Source organism: Octopus bimaculoides, chromosome 27 (genome assembly GCF_046866305.1).
Source record: "Octopus bimaculoides isolate indiv1 chromosome 27, ASM4686630v1, whole genome shotgun sequence".
In the NCBI taxonomy this organism is placed as follows: Eukaryota; Metazoa; Mollusca; class Cephalopoda; order Octopoda; family Octopodidae; genus Octopus; species Octopus bimaculoides.
This window is the reverse complement of record NC_142954.1, coordinates 16,747,091-16,772,090: the sequence shown is the minus strand read 5'-3', so window position 1 is coordinate 16,772,090 and position 25,000 is coordinate 16,747,091. Positions and strand designations below refer to the sequence as shown.

Sequence of the window (25,000 nt, the reverse complement as noted above, 5' to 3'; positions counted from 1 at the left end):
AAGCACTTGTACAAGTGGCACCAACATGTGCACGACAGGAATTGTAAGCCCTTCTGTGATACTCATTAAAAAAAGGAGTGTCTTATTTTGGGGTTTATATTTATACATAAACCCGGAACAAACTGAAAACTCGTCCCATCCTATTCCCTCTAAGTTTTGCCTACATATTTAGCTTCCTATTTCATCTTTTTTTTTCTTTTCTTTTCTTTCTTTTTTTTTTTGTTTTTTTTTTTCAGAAAGCAGCTACTAATAAAACAAACAATAAACACATTCACGTTGTCACGATCGACAGAGGAATCATGAAGGTCAGAGCAACAATAAACTATGCAGGGCCTGTCAGAATTGTCAACGATAAATTTGATAAAGACATAAGAAATATTTAAATACACACACACACAAATATATGCTGATATATATACATATGTAATGTATATATGTATGTGTATGTATGTATGTATTTATCTATCTATATATATATGTGTATATATATATATATATATATATATATATATATATATATATATCATCATCATCATCATCGTTTAATGTCTGCTTTCCATGCTAGCATGGGTTGGACGATTTGACTGAGGACGGGTGAAACCAGAAGGCTACACCAGGCTCCAATCTGATTTGGCAGAGTTTCTACAGCTGGATGCCCTTCCTAACGCCAACCACTCAGAGAGTGTAGTGGGTGCTTTTACGTGTCACCCGCATGAAGGCCAGTCAGGCATATATATATATATATATATATATATATAGTAAAAGTATATTCTGTAAAGAATATATATTTATTCAATTACATATATACTCTTGGCTTGGCTTCGCAAACGAAGATTAGGAAGGTTGTCCACGTGGTCTGCAGGCACGCTCATGATTGACAAGTCCGATGCGGGAAAGGCAGGTCCATGAGCAGTGTCCACAGACGAAGGTAACATCTGGTGTGGTGTCAGAGGCGGCTCGGGCCTTTCTCCTGCGTCTCTTGTCCTTATGTGCGTCTCTTCTGTGTTCTTCAAACTCATTGACCACGTTGAAGATCGTGTGGCGCCAGGCACCATGGTCCACAGCCATGTCTGTCCAGCATTGGTGGTCAATATGACATGCAGTGAGAGATTTTTTGATGCAGTCTTTGTAGCGTTTCCTTGGGGCTCCTCACTCATGTTGGCTGGTGAAGAGTTCGCCAAACAAGGCAATCTTAGGAAGGTATATATATATATATATATATATATATATATATATATATATATATATATATATTACCTTTTACTTGCTTCATTCATTAGACTGGGGCCATGCTGAGACACCGCCTTGAAGAATCTTAGCTGAATGAATCAACCTCAGTACTTATATATATATATATATATATATATATATATATATATATATATATATATATATAAAGGAAAAAGAAGAAAATGGAGATTTTGGAGTTAATAAGAGTTTATTATCAGCAACAAATCGATCATTATCCCTTACAGCTGTTTCAATTATACACAATGAAATTCATATTTCTGAACATAATGTCTTCAGAGGGGAAAAATACACCCTTATATGTTATGTATGTTTGTAGATTCATCGCAGCAGACTCCTGCTGCGATGAGTTTATGGACAAACATCCATATGTATCTGTGTGTGTGTATATATATATATATATATATATATATATGAGGTTGGGCTGAAAAGTTGATAGGCTGACCATGATAAGCTGACCATGCTACGGCTATGAAATCTTGCAGGAGTGGCTGTGTGGTAAGTAGCTTGCTTATCAACCACATGGTTCCAGGTTCAGTCCCACTGCGTGGCACCTAGGCAAGTGTCTTCTACTATAGCCTTGGGCTGACCAAAGCCTTGTGAGTGGATTTGGTAAACGGAAACTGAAAGAAGCCCATCGTATATATGTATGTGTTTGTGTCTGTGTTTGTCCCCCCAGCATCGCTCGACAACCGATGCTGGTGTGTTTACATCCCCATAACTTAGCGGTTCGGCAAAAGAGACTGATAGAATAAGTACTAGGCTTACAAAGAGCAAGTCCTGATGTTGATTTGCTTGACTAAAGGCGGTGCTCCAGCATGGCCACTGTCAAATGACTGAAACAAGTAAAAGAGTAAAAGAGTATTAATTTCAACCCTTCTTATTAACAGCTGCATTGTTTCTTTCCAGGTAAACTTGACATCTGACTGTTCAAAGAAGACTTCGAAAGTAACTAGTAGCGATTTCTTTTGAAAATCAACAAAATTTGGCATCATGGTATTATGAGGTTCCTGAGGAAAAAGGGCTTAGCACCCCCACCCTGGATATTTAGGCTGACATGGTTGCTGCATTAGGGGATAATGTCCGGCTTCATCAACAGTGCAAGAGTAGACAGCTGGATTTAGGCAGGGAAGAGAAGTCTTAAAGATGACCTCAGATCTGGATGTCCTGTGACTGCCACCACTGAGGGATACATTGTGTTCATCACATGATAATGACAGGCAATTGACTATAAATCCAAAAGCCGATGCTATTAGCCTATCTCACGAGAGAGTTGAGACTATTCTGCACAATGAACTTGGTATGATGACAGTTTCTATTTGGTGGGTGCCATATTTTGTGATACCTTAACAAATCTGACATTGTTTGAAGCAGATCCAGCTGGTTCCCTTGAACGTTTCCTAAGCCATGATGAGTGTTGTAGTCATCATTATGAGCCAGAGACAAAGAGACAATTCAAGCAGTGGAAAAACCCCTCCTCATCAGGTCCCGAAGAAAGCCAAGGTTGTTTCATCAGCAGGGAAGATGATGGCAAACTCAAGGGCTGACTTGGGCAGCTCAGCCACACAAGTGGCACTGCCCACACAAGTGGCACTGCCCACACAAGTGGCACTGCCCACACTTGTGTCACAACTGTAGGTGGCACACTACTCCATTGTCATCCTTCATCAAGGCCAACAATGGACAATCACCAGTTGTTTGGGTAGGGAGAATATTTTTGGGCTGAGATTAGCGTATTTAAAATAATTAATACACCGGGGATTAATTACTCAGGGACACCATCTACATAGAAAAAACAGTAGTTAAGTTAGTGTTGATATATTTAATGAAGTGTGCATCAAAGAACTAATTGAAAACAAGCTTACTGATCTTTTATCTTTTGCTTCTTAAAGCCATTAGACTGTGGCCATACTGGGGTACTGCCTTGAAGAATTTTTAGTAAAATGAATTGACCTAGGGACTTATTTAAGCTTGGTTAGTCTCTTTTCAATGAACCACTAGGTCACAGGAACATAAGCATACCAACACCATTTGTCAAGTGGTGGTGAGAGACAAATGCACACGCACACACATGTATATATATATATATATATATATATATATATATATACATGCCCAAAACAGTAAGGACTTCTGGTAACTTGACTGAGGAAAGAAGGCTACAAATGACCCCTCTTTTTTTCCCTGTCCTTCTAATCGTTGCTTCTTTTGTCCGCCTTTGTATTATCTGCCTGTCTGAACGTTTTATTGTCTTCTATTGTGCTTTTGTTCCATGTTCCATGTTACATATATATATATATACCCGGCAAGCCAAGTGAGATCGTTGCCAGTGCCCCTGGACTGGCTCTTGTGCGGGTGGCACATGAGATGCACCATTTTGAGCGTGGCTGTTGCCAGTACCGCCTGACTGGCTCCCGTAGGATTTTCGAGCGAGATCGTTGCCAGTGCCCCTGGACTGGCTCTTGTGCGGGTGGCACATAAAAGACACCATTTCGAGCGTGGCCGTTTTCGTGCGGGTGACACGTAAAAGCACCCACTACACTCTCTGAGTGGTTGGCGTTAGGAAGGGCATCCAGCTGTAGAAACTCTGCCAAATTAGATTGGAGCCTGGTGTTGCCATCCGGTTTCACCAGTCCTCAGTCAAATCGTCCAACCCATGCTAGCATGGAAAGCAGACGTTAAATGATGATGATGATATATATATATATATATATATGTACATACACACGGGCCTCTTTCAATATCTGTATATCAAATCCACTCACAAGGCTTTGGTTGGCTCAAGGCTATATTAGAAGACACTAGCCCAAGGTACCATGCAGTGGGACTGAACCTGGAATCATGTGGTTGTGGAACAAACTTATCTAATATTGTACAAAATGAACTAATAAGTCTTTCACTACGACTTTGCAGAGAGACGATGCTAAACTGAAGACATCCAACGAGAGGCCTTTTGGCCCCAAAGAGAAGGGCTCAATCTTTGAGAAGCAGTCTTAGGCATTTTTGACCAGCTGAATAAGTTCTCAGTGCTTGTAATTATGTGTAGCATGGCTTCCTTTTGTTTAAGATCAGATCAATTATCCGATCAATCAGTTTGTTCTTTTTTTCCAAACAAAATAATTATTCTTCGCCACTGATCTTCTTCGGATAATCAATATGTAACTGTGGTGTGTCAATGCGTCTTATGCCTTCCCAATCAAAACTGAGCAAGGACAGAACAACATCAACAACTACTAGTACTACTACTGCAGCTGCTGCAACCAAAAGCACCAAAACCACCACCACCACCACCACCACCACCACCACCACCACCAATACCACTACTACTACTATTACTACTACTACTACTGCTGCTGCTGCTGCTACTACTACTACTACTAATACTACTACTACTACTACTACTACTACTACTACTATAGCTACTGCTACTACTATTGATGAAGGTGTGGCAAGATCATTATTAAAAAAAAAAGCTTCTGAACAAGAATTTCAGGTTTTCCAAACAAACATAGCTGTTCAGAGAGAAAACATTGTTGGGAAGATGTCTAGGTGTATGTGTTTTCTGACCTGTTTAGTTATTTATCTGTCTGTCTGCCTACTTGCCTGCCTGCCTGTCTGTCTGTCTGTCAATCTATCTATCTATCTATCTGTCTGTCTGTCTGTCAGTCTATTTATCTATCTATCTGTCTGTCTGTCTGTTTGCCTGTCTCTTTGTCTTTCTGTCTATTTGTCTGTCCATCTCTCTGTCTGCCTATCTGCCCATATATCAAGCTATCTATCTGTCTGTCTGTCTGTCTACTTATCTATCTTTCTATCTGTCTATCTATCCATCTATCTATCTATCTATCTATCTATCTATCTATCTATCTATCTATCTATCTATCTATCTACCGATCTGTGTCTGTCTGCCTATCTGTCTGTGTCTGTCTGCCAATCTGTCTGTCTGTCTGTCTGTCTACCTATCTATCTATTTATCTGTCTGTCTGTCTGTCTGCCAATCTGTCTGTCTGTCAACCTATCTATTTATCTAGCTGTCTGTCTGTCTGTCTATCTATCTATTTTTGTCTGTCTGTCTATCAGTCTGTCTAAATATCTATCTGTCTGTCTGTCTATCTTTCCATCCATCTAGCTATCTACCTACCTATTTATTTATGCATTTATCCATTCTCTCACTCATCCATCTCAATCAATCAATCAATTGATCAATCAATCCATCCATCCATCCATCCATCCATTTATCTATCCATCCATCCATCCATCTCTCTATCCATCTATCTATCAATCTACCTATCTATCTTATTTCTTTGAAAAATCTGTAGAGATAACTTTAAAAAGTGTTATATTTAGATGGAATAATTTGTACACAAATTTATCAATCACGGTCAGGACATTAACATTAACATATTAGTACGATTATAGCATTCTATATATTGCTAAACCTAATTTAACATATCACACATTGTTAATGAAGTGGAGCACTATATAATTTTTTATCTTTTACGTGTTTCAATCATTAAACTGTGGCCATGCTGGTGCAATGCCTTGAAGAATCTTTAATTGAATGAATCGACCCCAATACTTGTTTTTTCCCTTTAAGCCTGGTGCTTATTGTATTGATCCCTTTTGCTGAACCGTTAAGTTATGGGTACGTAAACACACCAACACTGGTTGTCAAGTGGTGGTGGAGGACAGACAGACAGAAACACACACACACACACACACACACACACACACACACACACACACACACACACACACACACACACACACACACACACACACACACACACACACACACACACACACACACACACACACACACACACACACACACACACACACACACACACACACACACACACACACACACACACACACAGATAGATATAATGGGCTTCTTTCATTTTTCATTAAATCAATGAACTCAATGTTTTGGTTGGCCTGAGGCTATTGTAGAAGACACTTACTCAAGGTGCCATGCATTGGATCTGAACCTGGAACCATGTGGTTGGGAAACAAGCCTTTTACTACAGAGCCATTCTTGCACCTAGGTTAATACCTTTCCAGTTAGTCATATTCCAAGTTTGTTTATATATTAAACATTGTTGGCCATTCTGGTTATTCTGCTGTGTTGCGCTACTTTTAATCACATCCTATCACTATAGATTTGAAGATTGACGAGTAGGATTATGAATGCAAGCGGCCAAAATGGAACTCTTTTGAAGAATCTCTGGGGTGAAGTTATTCAGTAGGGCACTGTTGAGATATCACACATCTGACATGACAAATATGTGGTTAGAATGTCACAGGAAACAATCTCAAGATGGATTCTTAAAGCTGAGCCAACAGGCAGGAGACTTAGTGGCAGGCCAAGAATGAGATGGCTGGATAACATCCATAGTTTTTGTTTATCATGCTTAGGAATCCAGTTGGGAAGTGTAATGATGGTCACTTTTGATAGGACCCTATAGAGATGCTGGAGGACAATGCACCTACAATCCTCCCAGCAATAGTGGGCAGAGAAAATGTATGTATGTATATGTGTGTGTGCCTGTGCATGCACATGTGTATGCATGACTGGTTTGCTGGCTAACTAACCAATTATACAAATTCTCTTTCTCCAATGATGACTGTATATGTAACATGAGCGGACGTTAAACGATGATGATGATGATGATGATGAAACTGTGATAATAAGCTCCGGAGTTTCATATGATTGTTTACTTTATTATCTGCACATAGAGATTTTGTTGAAACCAGTATACTGGAATGTTTACCTTTACAGAAGCTATAATTAGGCGAGCTGGCAGAAACGTTAGCACGCCGGGCGAAATGCTTAGTGGTATTTCATCTGCCGCTACGTTCTGAGTTCAAATTCCGCTGAGGTCGACTTTGCCTTTCATCCTTTCGGGGTTGATTAAATAAATACCAGTTACGCACTGAGGTTGATTAAATAAGTACCAGTTACGCACTGGGGTTGATATAATTGACTTAATCCATTTGTCTGTCCTTGTTCATCCCCCTCTCTGTGTAACCCCTTGTGGGCAGTAAAGAAATAAGAATCTATAATTAGTTTATCTCAAGATATTAAGCACTCTTGTTGCATTAAAGTTTCTGTATTAGCAAGATATAATGTTGATTTCAAATTTTGGTACAAGGCCAGCAATTTTGAGAGTGGGAATAAGTGGATTACACTGACACCAGTGCTCAACCGGTACTTATTTTACTAACCCTTAAAGAATGAAAGGTAAAGCTGACCTATACTCTTTTTATTTATTTATGCGCCCTTTTCAAGCCTAGCCAGGCTCATGGGCCCAGTTTCCCGGTTTCTATGACGTATGTGTTCCCCCCAGCTGGACGGGACGCCAGTCCATCACAGCGTTACTCAAGAAACAGGAAGAAAGAGTGAGAGAAAGTTGGGGCGAAAGAGTACAACAGGGATCGCCACCACCCCCTGCCGGAGCCTCGTCGAGCTATATATATATATATATATATATATATATATATATATACAACGGGCTTCTTTCAGTTTCCATCTACCAAATCCACTCAAGGCTTTGGTTGGACCGAGGCTATAGTAGAAGACACTTGCCCAAGGTGCCACACAGTGGGAATGAACCCAGAACCATGTGGTTGGTGAGCAAGCTACTTACCACATGGCTACGCCTACGCCTATATATAAATATATTTTCTTTTTTTTATTTTTACTTGTTTCAGTTATTTGGCTGTGGCCATGCTGGAGCACCACCTTGAAGTGATTTTGTTAAAGAATTTGACCCCAGGACTTATTTTTAAGCCTAGTACTTATTCTATCATTCTCTTTGCTGAACTGTTAAGTTACAGGAATGTAAACACACCAACACCAATAATGATGGAAGGACAAACTCCACAGACATACATAGATACATACATATACACACATATATATGTGTGTGTGTATATGTATATATATATATATATATGTTTATATATGACAGGCTTCTTTCAGTTTCTGTCAACCAAATCCACTCACAAGGCTTTGGTAAGCTGAGGTTATAGTAGAAGAGACCTGCCCAAGGTGCCACACAGTTGGACTGAACCTGGAACCATGTGGTTGGGAAGCAAGCTTCTTATCACACAGCCACATCTGCATCTAGCTATTTAAAATGATGATGATGATGGTGATGTTGGTGATGGTGGTGATGGTGAATGTGATGAAGATAGCAAAGACGAGGAGAGGGAAGTGGAAGAGGAGATGGAGGAGGACAAGCAAGATGATGACGGCAGCAATGGTAACAGTGATAGTGGTGGTGGAGGGAGGCTGATGAAACAGACAAGTGACAACGATGATGATGATGACAACGACGAAGATAGCAGTTATAATGATAGTATTTTATCAACACTGAAAGGATGAAAAGCAAAAATTAATCTCGGTGGGATTTGAATTCAGACCATAAGGGAATCCACAAAATCACCACATGGCATTTTGTTCGATGTTCTAATGATTCAAGCACTCCACTGCTCGTTCTTATTCACCCATTCCTTCTTTCACTCTCTCCCTCTCTCCCTCTCCCCCATCTCTCTCTCTCTCCTTTGCCTTGTGTCTCTTCAAAAGAGATTCACATAATTTTAAAACAAATTCTGCCATTTCTTTCATGTCTTAATTGGCACCAGTGAAACATACCCAACACTCCACTAACATCACCACTACTATGACCACCACCATCCTCGCCATTTATCTATAAAATTATCGTCTCAATAAAATGAGTATTTGATAAAAAAACTGTTTTGACAAATAGTAATTTTGATGAAATGTTGCTTCGATAAAAAAACCATTTAATGAAAAGTCAAGTTGTCCCCCAAAATATGGTGCATGTTCATATATAACAAGATAGAAATGAAACGAAATCTACATGATGGACAAAAACCTAGCAAGTTATTTCACTTGTTTACACATATAGGTGAAGGTGTGGCTGTGTGATAAGATGTTTGGTTCCCAACCACATGCTCTGGGTTCAGTCCCACTACATGGCACCTTTTACAATAGCCTCAAGACAACCAAAGCCTCTGTGAATGAATTTGGTAGACAGAAACTAAAAAGAAGCCTGTTGCTTGTATGTGTGCATGTACATATATATTTCGTTCCATAATGACTACCTCTGATGAGCACAGGGTTACATAATCGGGCTGTTACCTAACACTCTGTTAAATCCCTTGTGTGAAATCGATTGGTAAGATTGGCCATAATGGATATATATAATACTGTACACTTCGACAGAAAATAGACTCCATCAACTACCAGGTGGGTAAGTTAGAGGTAATAGATAGCTTCTGTTATCTAGGAGACCAAGTTAGTAGCAGCGGCAGATGCTCTGAGAGTGAAGCTGTGAGAATAAGGTTAGGCTGGGCAAAGTTCAGAGAGCTCCTACCTCTGCTGGCAACAAAGGGCCTCTCCCTCAGAGTGAAAGGCAGATTGTATGATGCCTGTGTGTGAACAGCCATGCTACATGGCAGTGAAACATGGGCTGTGACAGCTGAGGATATGTGTTAGTCTTGAAGGACATGAAGCCAGTATGCTTTGCTGGATGTGCAATGTTAGTGTACATGTTCAACAGAGTGTAAGCATCTCAAGAGAAAAGTTGGGCATAAGAAGAATCAGATGTGGTGTGCAAGAGAGATGACTGCGCTGGTATGGTCATGTGATGCATATGGACATAAATGTGTAAAGAAGTGCTGATCTCTAACTGTGGAGGGAACCTGCGGTAGAGATAGACCCAGGAAGACATGGGACAAGGTGGTGAAACATGATCTTCAAACCTTGGGCCTCACAGAGGCAATGACTAATGACCAAGAACTTTGGTGATGTGCTGTGCTTGAGAAAACCCATCAAGCCAAGTGAAATCGTAGTTGTGGCACTTGCTGGTGTCACATAACTGGGACCCATGCAGGTGGCATGCAAAAGGCACCTATTGAGCATTGGGCCTCACAGAAGCAGAGTAGCTGATGCCAGTGGCACGTAAAAAGCTCTTTTTGAGTGTTGGGCCTCATGGAGGCAATAACCAAGACCTTTGGCATTATGTCGTGCTTGAGAAGGGGATCCATCAAGCCAAGTAAAATCACAATCATAACTGCAAATGGCACCCATGCAGGAGGCATGCAAATGGCACCCACTACACTCTTAGAGTGGTTGGCATTAGGAAGGACATCCAGCCATAGAAAACCATGCCAAATCAGATTGGAGTTTGGTGCAGCCTTCCAGCTTGCCAACCCTGGTCAAATCGTTCAACCCATGCCAGCATGGACAATGGACGTTAAATGATGATGGTGGTGATAGGAGTGGCTGTGTGGTAAGTAGCTTGCTTACAAACCACATGGTTCCGGGTTCAGTTCCACTGCGTGGCACCTTGGGCAAGTGTCTTCTACTATAGCCTCAGGCCGACCAAAGCTTTGTGAGTGGATTTGGTAGACAGAAACTGAAAGAAGCCCGTCGTATATATGTATATATATATGTGTGCGTGTGTGTGTATGTGTATATGTTTGTGTGTCTATGTTTGTCCCTCCAACATCACTTGACAACCGATGCTGGTGTGTTTATGTCCCTGTAACTTACCAGTTCGGCAAAAAGAGACCAAAAGAATAAGTACTAGGCTTACAAAGAATAAGTCCTGGGGTCGATTTGCTCGACTAAAGGTGGTGCTCCAGCATGGCCACAGTCAAATGATTGAAACAAGTAAAAGAGTATATATATATATATTTGTATATATATATGTATATATATATATATATGTGTGTATATATATATATATATATATTCTTTCTTTTATCCTTTAATATGTTTCATGCTGGAGCACTCTGTGTGTGTGTGTGTGCGAATTTGTTTCCCATCGACGCTTTACAACTTGTGCTGGTATGTTTACATTCCTCTAACTTAACAAACCGGCAATAAAAGACTAATAAAATAAATACCAGGCTTAAAGAGAAAAATAGGTCCTGGGGGAGTGGGGTCGATTCATCCGACTAAAAATTCTTCAAGGCACTGCCCCAGTCCACTGACTGAAACAAATAAAGGAATAAAAGCATAAAAGAATTGAAATTTTGGCAGATGAAAATATTAGCTTGAATTAAAGTTGAGGAGAATTACCAGGAAAAATACATTTTGCTGATAAAAAATGCTGAGAATATTAACAATCCTCCAGAATTAGAGAATTGGTTTATTTGTGGCCATAGAACACACACACACGCACGCACGCACGCACACACGCACACACACAGAGAATCATATATAGAAAAGAAAAGTAAGAAATACACATATATATATACTTATATGAAAATAGAAGAGGGTATAAATGTATATGAGTGTGTGTGTGTGTGTATATATATATATGTATACATATATATATATACATACATATGTATAGACACATACACTCTTTTCTGTTTTCATATATGTATATATATATGTTTCTTTCCTTTTATATATATGCAATACACACACACACATACACACACATGTATACACAGATATATATATATACATACATACATGCATACATATGTGTATGCGTGTGTGTGTGTGTGTATGTGTGTAATATTTGACAATGTACCAACAACAACAGAGTTGTCTAGACAACAGAAATTATATGAAAATAGCAGCCATTTTAATGAAATGGTTTCTATGTAACACTGCCTTTAGAATAATAAGGCAAACATACAAACAAGAAGCAATTAGAAAGGAAATGAAGAACAAAATATAAGCCTGTGCACACACACACACACACACACACACACACAGAGTTAGATAGATAGATAGATAGTGTTATGAAGTGGTGTTTTCCACAGTTATAATGTGTAGCCACTGTTGTGTCTAGCTGTTGTTTTGTATTCTAGTAGCCATGATGTTTTCTTGGTATCAGATGGAGTGTATCGCTTCTATACCAGAATAGTAATACACTGCTTCATCTATCGCGCTATCGCTGATAGCTCTGCAAGACACTGAATTTGAACCGTCTACCTTGACTGTGACTCGAACTCGACTATAACATGTAACTGACACTTAACTCCAACTGAGAACTTGTACGACTCTACGATGACTGACACATGACTCCCCATACTGATTGACGTCATTTCACTTTACAATGACTCGTTCATACCACTTGTCTCATGAGAGGGGTGTACCATTTCCACTACAACAGACAGACAGTTAGCTAGCTAGCTAGATAGATAGATAGATAGAGAGACATATAGATATAGATGTATATGTCTCCCTATATATATGTATATTATATATCTATCTATATATATGTATACAGTAATGTTTGTGGCCACTTCAACATGGCTGTTCAGTTTGGACGGACATTACTGTGATTTTTTAACCCCAAGGGGACATTTCCTCTGGCTGGTTAACAATACACACCTACATCTGATATTTGACTCCCCTGTTTGCAATATATCAGATTCCTAGCTAGAGGAAATGTCCTCTTGGAATTAAAAGATTGCAGTAACATCCATTTGAACAGAACAGCCATGTTGGTGTGGCAACAAACATTATTTGCCAGTACAGCCACCGTGTTCATGGTGTACAGAGATTTCACAATTAGCTTACTTGCTTATATATATATATATTTATACTTAATCATATCAGAGGGAAATGGAAATTAATAAAAAATTTTCACTTCCAAGTGGCCTAGCATATAAAAGTTTAGTCCAAAGACTATGAATTACTCATAAGGTACAGTGTATATTTAAATACATAAGAGGAATCCACTCATGGGATCCCTTACGCTAGAAAGAACTTCTAGGTCCTAGAACCACAAAATTAGGGATAAAATCCCGAAAGGAACGAAGTGAGAAATAAAAACTTTTACCATCTTTTCTCTTGGACCAATTGGTTTCTGACTTTTGTTTAGCAATTAAAATAATTTGCTAGGTGAAGTCGTTTTCAACAGGTACACTTAGGACTAAAATATATAAACATAATTTTGTGGTTCTAGAACCTAGCAATTCTTTCTAGCGTAAGGGATCCCATGAGTGGATTCCTCTTATGTATTTAAACATACACTGTACCTTATATATATATATAACCCAATACATTTTTGTTGCTTTTCTTCAAATTTAATTCACCAAATCTCTTGATTTTGTTTTTGGTTTTTACCCTACCAAATTCTGGTGCCACAAACATTTTAAGTACTACATTTAATCTTTTGATTAAATCTATATTATATATATATATATATATATATATATATATATACATATACCACAAAAGAAATGTTGCACTCACACTAAATAGAAACCGGTTGATTAACAGACTGCCATAGCATTTCCTAATGATAAAACATCATTTCCTGAAAGATGTTTGATGTCACATGGTGTCACGTGATGACGGAGTGCCCTGGATCCAAAGCGATGAACTCAATATCTCATGTAAGCACCATTAGCGGTGATTACTGCCAGACATCTTCTGTACATTGAAGGCACCAAACGATTGATGAAGGCCATGGGGATAACTCTGTTAAAACTTGCAGTGAATTGTGCCACAGTTGTCAGCCTTGGACAGATGTGGTTTACCCTTCTTTGGATTTCATCCCACAAGTGCTCTATGGGGTTCAAGTCTGGACTTAGGACAGGCCATGGTGGTGTCTGGATGTTGTGCTGTTCGAGGATGTCTGTTGTCAAAAGTGGCAGTATAGCCACAGGTGTTGTTGTGTTGGAACATGTAATTCCGATGACGGGAAAAGTATGGCACAGTGTGAGGCCTCAACACTTGGTCGATGTAGCAAGCAATGGTTACTCCATTGCCCCGGCCTTGGCTGATATTTTGGATGACCACCAGTCCAAGTTTCTGGTTGAGTGCAATCCCACCCTATACCATGATGTTCCATCCTTCCCATGAGTCTCTCTCCACCACACAGCCATCGGCATGATGTTTACCCCTTCTTCTCCAAACCCTAGCTCTGCCATCTGCCTCAGAAATGCAATATTGGCTTTCGTCAGAGAAGACCACAGTCCTCCATTGCTGATATTGCCAGTTCTGACATTTTTGAGCCCATTGCAGATGTGCCTGTCGATGCCAGTCTATGAAGATGTGGCCCCTAGCTGGACATCGACAAAACAGATTGAAAGATCTCAGCTGGTGGCGAACTGTTCCTGCACAAATGGGTCTATGGTGAGTCCCTATGGTCTGCCTAGCTGATTCTGTTGCCCTCCAGAATCAATCCTGTCGGTGCAAGCGGCAATCTTGACGTGCCGTTGTAACCCTTAGTCAGTCACTGTGTGGATAATCAGCCATGCTGTTTGTGACATTGTATTGTTCCCTCAGTTGCTCAGTTGTCCAAATACTGCAGTTCAAGTCATTAGCAATGACCCATGGACGTTGACCAGCATGGAGGTGTCCGATGGCTTTCTCCCTCTGATTTCATGTCAGTCTTGGCCTGTTTGCTGCATTCAGGAAACGAATGACAGGCTGGCGTATTTGGGTGCCTTTTATACCCAACGAGTCAACGTTTTGCATATACATCATGCTTTCCATAAAGATGCATTTGCGAGCATTACTATGTTCATGAAAAGTGAGTTCAAACCCTACATGCAATCCTTGTGTTTTCAAAAGAGAGTGGTGTTGTGGGTCAGTGACATATTCTTGATGTCAAATTACTTAGAAATATAAAATCCATATAATCTCAATATCATGTGTGAAACAAATAATCTTTTATATACGACGTTTCCTTTGTAGTTCAGTATATATATGTATATTTATATACACACACATACACACACACACACATATATGTATGTATGTATGTATGCTTGAGGAGGTGCTGAAAAGTTCCTGGTTTTAAGGGTATTGCGAATCGCGTGGTTGGAGGCCCAACTTTCTAAGTTCTTTTACAGGGCTTAGAAAAACTGAAAGACTGCTGCAATAAATGTGTCGATCTGAGAAGGGAATATTTTCAATAAAATCAGTATTAACTGATCATCCTGTATTTTCTTTTACCCAAGACCAGGAACTTTTCAGAATCCCCTTGTATGTATGTTGTCTTGGCAGTGGGAATTATAGGGAGAAATAAGTTCAAACAAAATGAGGTAGTCTTTACTCTTTTTCCTTTCAAGATTGATAAAATAAGTACCAGTTAAACACTGGCGTCGATGTAATCGACTTAGGCACCCCACTGGAATTGCTGAATGTGTGCCAAAATTTGAAAGCAATACAAACCAAGCAAAACAAAATGAAATTAAAAATAAATTCCACAACTTTAAAAATATTCCCACTAAGAACAAATGATATTTATATATGTATATGTGAGTATTTACACACACACACACACACACACACACACACACACACACACACACACACACACACACACACATTCATATATATATATATAAAAAACCATTCACATTGAAAGCATATATGTATATATATATAAAGATAAATTAAATATAAAAATATTCTATTGACAATCCACAATTTATTTATATGGTATCCAACTGAAGTGCCAGTGAATTGGATGTTTAACACATCCCATTGAAGGATTTCTTTCCCACAGTATGTTACTTTATATATATATACATACATACATACATATATATATATATATATATATATATATATATATATATATATACACACACTACACACACACATATATATACTCATATATATATATATATATATATATATATATATATATATGTATATATATGTATATATGTATATATATGTATATATATGTATATATATATATATATATATATATATATATATATATATATATATATATATATATATATATATATATATATATGCAGGGTTTATTAAAAAATTGTGATATATGAAAATAGGGTACCATAGGTGCCCTCACTGAAATTTTCTTTGAACGAAATACACAGCCACAACAAAAATATAACTCCCAGCCCCTGGAGAGCAATAGCATAGATCCTGGGGAGCAGAAAAAATGCTGCAAAGAGATGTCATGGAGTAAAGAGCAGCTCCATATAAACCAAAGTTAATAAAGGAAACAGCAGAAAGGGGAAAAGTAGCTTCAGCACAGCGTGGCTTGATTATCGTAGATTATTTGTTAATATATTACAGCTTTTTAGATACTAGAGACGTCCCCAAATGAATGAAATGGTTTCAAAGCTTCAAAGTATATCAACCATGCTATGTTATAATGGAAAGCAAAGCTATAGAGCTACAAGCCACAGAGGAGATAGTTAAATCAGGTCATCTACCTAAGAACTTGAAGTTTTGAGTTTTGTTACTAGGTTGTAAAAATTAACACGTCTTTCTCCAAGCCTAGATTCGAAACCGAATCTAAGAATTCTCAGTCGTCCAAACCACCACGATCAACAGGCGTGAAAACAGGTTTTCTTTGTCCTGTCACAAAGGGATTGATTATCTCCCTTTGACCTACGACCTCAGCCATGTCAGACGAAGTTCAAATGGACAGGAGCTGACTTATTTAGGTACAAACTCTGCTGTAGTATGTCTGTCCTTCTAGCTGCCACTATTATTATAAATACCTGTGGTCTACAGACAGACGGGAGAAGAGAAGGCCCTAGCAGCCAAACGAGGAACGTCTACGCCACAACAGCTTTTCTCAGAGACCAGAGCAATGTTCGACGATCCACGGTAGACTACTGTATCAGATGAGAACTATGTACACACACACACACACACAAACGAACATTCATTTCTGACACATCACTTCTACAGATGTACCCTGTTTCTATTTCTAGCAACTCGTAGCAGTTGATAACATTTTGCATGTAGTGAAGAATTATGCGTACCAACGACAAAGTCCAGTGAATAAATTATTTTTAATTATTAATCGATTCACTCATTCGTTTACTTCAAAGACATACACATTCCTTTTGCATCTGTTCACCATGATACATATTTAACCACTACAAGGTCAGTAACCTCAGATTACATGTCAATTACATCAACCCCAGTGCTCAACTGGTCCTTATTTCATTGACCCCCCAAAAGGGCAAAAGGCAAAGTCAACCTCGGCAGAATTTGAACTCAAAGCATAAAGATGGGGATGAAATACTTAGCAGCATCTTGTCTGGTGTCTTAATGGGTCTTCCAGCTTGCTACCTGAACCTTTTTTGCTGTAATCTTTGGACTGGTGATTTCTCTGAATGTCTTAACTTATTTGATAAAATTTAGAATCAAGCTGTTAACATGATGGACCCTCTTCTTTTTTAGAGGATGAAGTCATTGTGTCCTCCATTGCCATAATGAACATTTTTCATTATCCTCCATCAAGATCTTTTAACATGTCTTCTGCTTCTCTTCCCAGCTTCCTCATCTCCCTGTTGAACTTTTCGTTAGTCACAGATTCTTTTATTTTTAGAGCTTCTTTCCTTGAACTGTTTCTCTCTGGAATTCACTAACCCCCCCGCCCCTCCAACATGTTTTCCTCTGATTCACTAACCCCCAACATTGTTTTCCTCTGATTCTATGATCTGTCTGCCAATCAACATCTTTTAAACTTGCCGATCCTTTCTCTTCCTTCTTTTTCGTCTCTTACGCTCCGATAGCCCCAGCATTGTTTGGAAGAAAATCACAAGAAGAAAAAAGTATGAAAAGCAAGATCTTCCATGGAGGTTCGTTATTTTCTTTTTTCTTTTGTTTAATTTTGACACTTGTTAACAAGCTTGTTCAATGAAACCACCATTGCTTACAGATAATCCAGGCAAAGTATACTAAATCCTTTTCAAAATGAATGACACAAAGGCTTATATCGAAATGGGAAACCTACCAAAAGTTGTTGAAAAATTCAACCAAAACATAAAATGGTAACGAGATTTAGCACAATGTGTGAAGGCTTCTATAGGAAGAGATCAAATGACTTAAAAAGGAATAAACCTTTCTTTTTGTTTTGAAATAGATGACAAATTAAAAAGCATTTATTAAAGAAAATGGATAACTTAATCCTTTAGCATTTAAACTGGCCATATCCGGCCCAAGTATTCTACTTGTTTTACATTCAAACTGGCCTCTCGCATGTAACCTATGCTGACATTCTAAAAATAAGCAATCACATCATCTAAACCTCAAAGCTGTAGTAGGATAATGCATGAATTATTCAAAACAATTTGGATTAAAATGCATTAGATTTGACAGGTTAATCTGAATGCTAAAGGGTTAAAGAATAATACGTGATTGAGAAAGAAACTGTAATCTAGGAGACAGCCAGATTGACCCGAAGCAGACTTGGAAAAGGGATGTCATAGATGAGGAGGCAAATGGTGATGAAATGACTTTGATACATCTAGCTGATTGATTGATTAATTGATTGAATGATTAATCAAACAATCAATTAGTTAATTCATTAAATGGTTAACTAATAACTAATAATTCTTTCTAATTTTGGCACAGGGTCTGAAATTTTGAAGAATGGGGGGAAGTCAGTCACATCAACCCCAGTATTTGACTGGTACTTATTTTATTGACCCTGAAAGGATGAAAGGCTAAGTTGACCTTGGTGGAATTAGAACTTAGCACATAAAGATAGACAAAAGTCTGCTAAGTACAGGGTGTCCCAGGATCAATTATTTCAGTGAAATCAGACAATTGAAACAAAAATCAGACAATTGAAACAAAAACTGTTATGGATAGATAAACAGGATCCAGCAGGAATGAAAATGAAATTATATCAGATATTATATACATTATAGAATTATAAACAAAATAAAAAAAATTATACTCTTATTTATGTTCATCATGTTTAATATGTGTAAAAAGAGTATAATTTTTTTTATTTTGTTTATAATTCTATAATGTATATAATATCTTATATAATTTCATTTTCATTCCTGCTGGATCCTGTTTATCTATCCATAACAGTTTTTGTTTCAATTTGGCTGTAATCATTTTCTCCACCACCATCCTCAGGATGGAGTAACATGTTAGGTAGACTTGAAGAACACAATCAGGGTGTAGCGCAGGAGATAAACCCTGAAATGCTTCAAAATCCGTTTCGCAATGCTAAGGATAGATTTGAAATTTTGAAGGGAAACAAATGGAGCACACATTGAAAATTTTCAGTCAAGTTTTGACAGGATTTATAAATCCACTTGTTTTGGTATCATAATCAAATAAGAAACATAAAGTTCTGTCAGTTTTTCTTAAATTTGCCTGATTTCACTGAAATAAATAGTTAATTCTGGGACACCCTGTATTTGGTCCAATAATTCTGACTGCTTGCAGACTTTTCAATTGATTAATAATACTAAAAGAAGTGAAATGCAACCAGTGTGTGTGTGTTTATTGGCATAGTGGCTCACCCAAGATAGAAAAAAAAAATTACTAAAGCAAAATTGTCCATAAATTCAGCTAAAGCATGGAAAGATAGTAATGAGATTAACTAAAATGTGTGAAAGGTAGGGGACCAAGATATGTAGGCCATTGTTGTACTTTAGAAGACCCACCCATCATAACAGAATTGAGATGCCAAGTAAAAATCACTGGTGCTGGTACAACTTAAAAAGCACCTGTGAATGGTGCCACATAGAAAGCACCTGCTACACTCTGTGGAGGGGTTGGCATTAGGAAGAGCATCCAGTGGCCCCTGGCCTTACAAGTTCCAGTCAAGTTGTCTGACCCCCATGCCAGCATGTAAAATGGACATTAAATGATGATGATGATGATGATGATGGTGTTGATGTTGATAATGATGATGATGATGTGGCTTATGGAGAGGTCACATGGTTTAAAACAGAGAGCATGAAAGTAGATTCTGATACCGAAATCAAGGAATTAAACCTCAGCCGCATGTAAAAATATAGTAATTGGAGATAAAACTGATAAAATATAACACAAACAAATAAACCACCACATCTGAGCTAAATTAATGTTGTTGTATATACAAACACTGTTCTATAGCCATGAAAATATGGCTGTAACAATCTGGAAAAGATGAAGGTGGTGAACATGATAGTAGAGTGGAAATTCAGATGAAAACTGTTGGAAACATGATGATGATGATGATGATAATGATAATAATAATAATAATAATAATAATTTGGGCACCGGACAAATTGGCTAACATAAAGGAAATGCATACTTAAAAATGAAACAGATATCATGCACACAATATATGCATATGTGTGTGTGTATACACACACACTTTTATGTACATATACATACATATATATATAAATATATACATATATGCATATATATATATATATATATATATATATATATATATATATAAAGATATGGTTGCAGTCAAATGACTGAAACAATATATACATATATGTATATATATGTATGTATATATATATATATATATATATATATATATATATATATATATATATACATGCATATATATTTGTATGTATATGTATATATATCTATCTATCCATCTATATAATTATAGGTATATATATATATATATATATACATACTTACATATGTATATGTATAAATATATATACATATGTATATATATATATATATGCACATATATATCAAATTTATATATATATATATGACCGAGACCTTTGGTATTATGTCGTGCTTGAGAAGAAGACCTATCAAGCCAAGCAAAATTGCAGTCGTGGCAGATACCAGTGTAATGCAAATTGGCACTTGTGCCAGTGGCACATAAAAGTTAGGAAGGGCATCCAGTCGTAGAAACCATGCCAAATCAGATTGGGGTCTGGTACAGCCTTCCAGCCTGCCTGCCCCGATCAAACCATCCAACCCATGCCAGCGTAGACAACAGACGTTAAATGATGATGATGATGATGATGGAACTGACTACGCAACGAAAATGTTAGCAACAACAAAACAAACATGTGAGTGTGTGCTTCTGTATGTTCATGTATGTGTGTATGAAGAGGCAAGACAAACTAGAAGCGCAACGAAGCATGTGAACATAAAAAATTGAAAGTAATAATAATTATGAAACAAAAAATAACAACCCCTACAACTAATAGCAAAACAAAACCAAGAATAACAAGAAAAAAAAACACATTTACAAGAAAAATTGCAAAAACAAATGTATTGATATAAGTAAAACAAACAAATATTATTATTCGTAAGGTTTCATAAGAGTTTCTGTATAGCTTGATTGAGTTACAACAGTACGGAGTATGTTATGTTGTATGTGTATGTGTGTGTGTGTACAGAGAGAGAGAGAGAGAGAGAGGAAGTGTGGTATGGGGGCGTCAGGTTAAATATAATATTACACAGGAATTGTATTAGTTTGGGAAGTGGCTTGAACCTGAGACTGTACTACTATGCAATTAATTACATGAGACAACAGTAAGTTTAACCATTTAAGAGTTCACACACACACACACACACACACATGCTCATTTGCATAGCTTGGATCTCCTGTTTTGAATTACAGAATTCGATTCTTTAAAAACAATCTTCTCTACATGTAGTTTTGCTTACTAATTATGAAAATTCCATTGGTTTCCCCCACCCCACCCCTTTTCAAGAAATTTCTTAACATAAAAAGTTATGAAACTTTACAGATTGAAATTGTTGCCATGGCGGAGATTTCCAACAGTCGGAGGCAAGAGGCAAGACATGTGAAATGAATTGTCTGGTCTCTGTGGAAATATTCCAGGCAAAAACAGAGGCACGTTTTAGCCAGTTGTCTTTGAAATGCTGCAAAGAATTGGTGCTAAAAACTTGTCTATCTTATAAGCCTCATTAGGAGACATTCTAGAAGGTTCTAGAGGATTGCATCACATGATGGATTGAAGCTGATTGGTCAGTTAGTTAATCAGCGAATCATGTGAGATGGCTGTTACTAAGCTGTGACTTTTACTTGGCAATTTGTTGACTTGGTTTCAAATCTGTCATAAAATCTTTGAAGCTGTCATTATCGTTAGCACCTGTACAAGATGCTTAATGACATTTTTTGCAGCTTTACATTCTGAGTTCAAATTCTGCCACATCCAGACATCAAGGTGCCACCAGCTTCCTGTACAGTGATGTGGTCAAAGAAATTCCATTTTTTCTAAATGAACTGGTGTTGCTGAGCAACTGTCATTCTTTGACAACACCATGTGACCTGCCTTGACAAATAGCAGCCTATCTTCCAGTAGGCATCTTGGACTGCCTGTATCACTTCATTCGGCAGTCTAAAGCCTGAAAGAGACGAGCTTCTGTAAGAGGTCGGTGAAACTTTAAGTCGCAGAGAACTGAATCAAACCATTTTAAATAATATGTATATTTGTGTGTGTGTATGTGTGTGTGTGTGTGTGTGCGTGTGTGACTGTGTGTGTGTGTGTGTGAATTGTAAGAGATATGAGCAGATAAATGAAAAACTTTAAACAGGAGTGGCTGTGTGGTAAGTAGCTTGCTTACCAACCACATGGTTCTGGGTTCAGTCCCACTGCGTGGCATCTTGGGCAAGTGTCTTCTACTATAGCCTCGGGCTGACCAAAGCCTTGTGAGTGGATTTGGTCGACGGAAAGTGAAAAAAGCCCGTAATATATATGTATATATATTTGTGTGTGTGTGTGTGTGTGTGTGTATGTTTGTGTATCTGTGTTTGTCTCCCCCTAGCATTGCTTGACAACCGATGCTGGTGTGTTTATGTCCCCGGCACATAGCGGTTCGGCAAAAGACACTGATAGAATAAGTGCTAGGCTTACAAAGAATAAGTCCCGGGGTCGATTTGTTCTACTAAAGGCGGTGCTCCAGCATGGCTGCAGTCAAATGACTGAAACAAGTAAAAGAGTAAAAGTTGAATTGAAAGATATCAAGTAAAGACCCTGAAGAAACTACACCAGTTGGCTGCGATTTGACACAATGGGGATGACTCTCTCAAAGTGCTGGATGTTAAGACACTTGAAAGTCAGAGTCATCGACAATAATTTACTAAGTTACAAGGACATAAACACACCAACACTGGCTGTCATGTGGTGGTGGGGTGGGAGACAAATACACATATGTATGTGTGTATGTATATATATATATATTTTATTTATGTGCCCTTTTAAAGCCTAGCCAGGCTCATGGGTCCAGTTTCCCGGTTTCTATGGCGTATGTGTTCCCCCCAGCTGGACGGGACGCCAGTCCATCGCAGCATTATTCAAGAGACAGGAAGAAAGAGTGAGAGAAAGTTGGGGCGAAAGTGTACAACAGGGGTCGCCACCACCCCCTGCTGGAGCCTTGTGGAGCTTTAGGTGTTTTCGCTCAATAAACACACACAATGCTCGGTCTGGGAATTGAAACTGCGATCCTCCGACCGCGAGTCCGCTGCCCTAACCACTGGGCCATTGCGCCTCCACCACTATATACACACATATATATATATATATATATATATATATATATTGGATAATAAAATGAATGGTTTACACCTGGTAGCTTACTAGTAAAGCTAGGTGTATCAGAACAATTGTCATGATTAATAATAACTTCTCGTATATTCCATCTTCCCTCTTTCATTTACCATATATATATCATCATCAGCATCATCATCATTTAACATCTGTTTTCCATGCTGGCATGGGTTGAGCGGTTTGACAAGTGCTGACCAGCTGAAGAGCTGTTCAGTTGAAATTTACAGAAAAACAAAAGATGAAGACAGGTGTATGAACAACAAGCCCAGGAAAATGAGAAAGTCTTTTGCATTTCAAGCCTATGCTCTTCATCAGAAAAGAGTAAGAGGAAATAAACAGAGAGAGAATAAAAAAGTTTGTGGATTTAACGGTCAAGCATGGCAACTGGTTGGGGAAAAAAAGGCTTGAATGTACAGAGTGTGAAAGTTTAAAAAATTCAAAAGTCGTTGAGAGACAAAAAAAAAAAGGAAGAAAAGAAGAAAAGGAGAGAGAAAGCAAAATGCTAATGATTTCGCTAGCCTGCCTTATATATATATATATATTTGTGTGTGTGTGTGTATGTATGTATGTATGTGTGTATGTGTGCTTGTATATATGTATGTATGCATGCATGCCATACATACATACATACATTGAATTTAATATATATTCCAGCCAGTTTATTTGATGAACATAAAACAAAAATGTTGAATGCATTACAGATTATGCTTTCGATTGTCTTCCATAGTTTATCAGTTAATTGTCTCATGAATAATACAATATGTTGTGAATAAAATAAATTACCATCGATTTCCTTCCGTAGTTTATCACTCAACTTTCCTATGAATATTGTATGTTGTTGTACAATAGATTATGTCCTCGATATTGTTCCGTAGTTACTTGTTTACGCACGCACAGACGATCGCAGATGAATATCAGAGTAAATTGTCTTTACAATTATGTTTCTACTTTAAAAGCTAGATTCTGCTTCAATTGTTCAATATATTTGTTAATAATAAACATTGTATCGATATATTTTTAATTAATGTCACCATGTTATTGAAATTATTGAAGAATTTAGTAAAATAGCCGCGGCATCATCATCCAACTAAATGGTTCTCATCCATTTTTTATCTATGGATCCATTTGATTACTTTTTTTTTATTCTGGTGCCCCCCCCCCCCCCCAGCCATTCGATGTCTAGAAATTAGTTTTACTGTTTGACTCTTTCACTTGTTTCAGTCATTTGACTGCGGCCATGCTGGAGCACCGCCTTTAGTCGAGCAAATTGACCCCAGGACTTATTCTTTGTAAACCTAGCACTTATTCTATTGGTCTCTTTTGCCGAACTGCTGGGTTACGGGGGGACACAAACACACCAACAGCAGTTGTCAGGCGATGACTTGGGGGACAAACACATACAAACATAAATATTTTCAAAATCAATCAAAATACAGTAACAAAA

The 25,000-nt window shown here is 37.9% G+C and overlaps 2 protein-coding genes across 4 annotated transcripts in view; one reads left to right on the top strand and one right to left on the bottom strand.

The window, feature by feature from the left end:
- Nucleotides 1-25,000, top strand: part of LOC106868913 (DNA excision repair protein ERCC-5) — a 299,999-nt gene that overhangs the window by 12,014 nt on the left and 262,985 nt on the right. For 2 of the 3 annotated variants that reach the window (XM_089343361.1, XM_089343359.1), the window contains exon 3: nt 17,776-17,841. In XM_089343361.1, coding sequence (XP_089199487.1) covers nt 17,836-17,841 — 6 coding nt within the window. In that variant the 5' untranslated portion in view covers nt 17,776-17,835. Of the gene's footprint in view, nt 1-17,692; nt 17,842-25,000 lie in introns of those variants that run through there. The other variant, XM_089343360.1, reaches the window with a different exon arrangement.
- The window catches only part of LOC106876113 (uncharacterized), a 187,355-nt gene that overhangs the window by 81,698 nt on the left and 80,657 nt on the right, over nt 1-25,000 (bottom strand). The gene's annotated exons all lie outside the window — the stretch shown is intronic.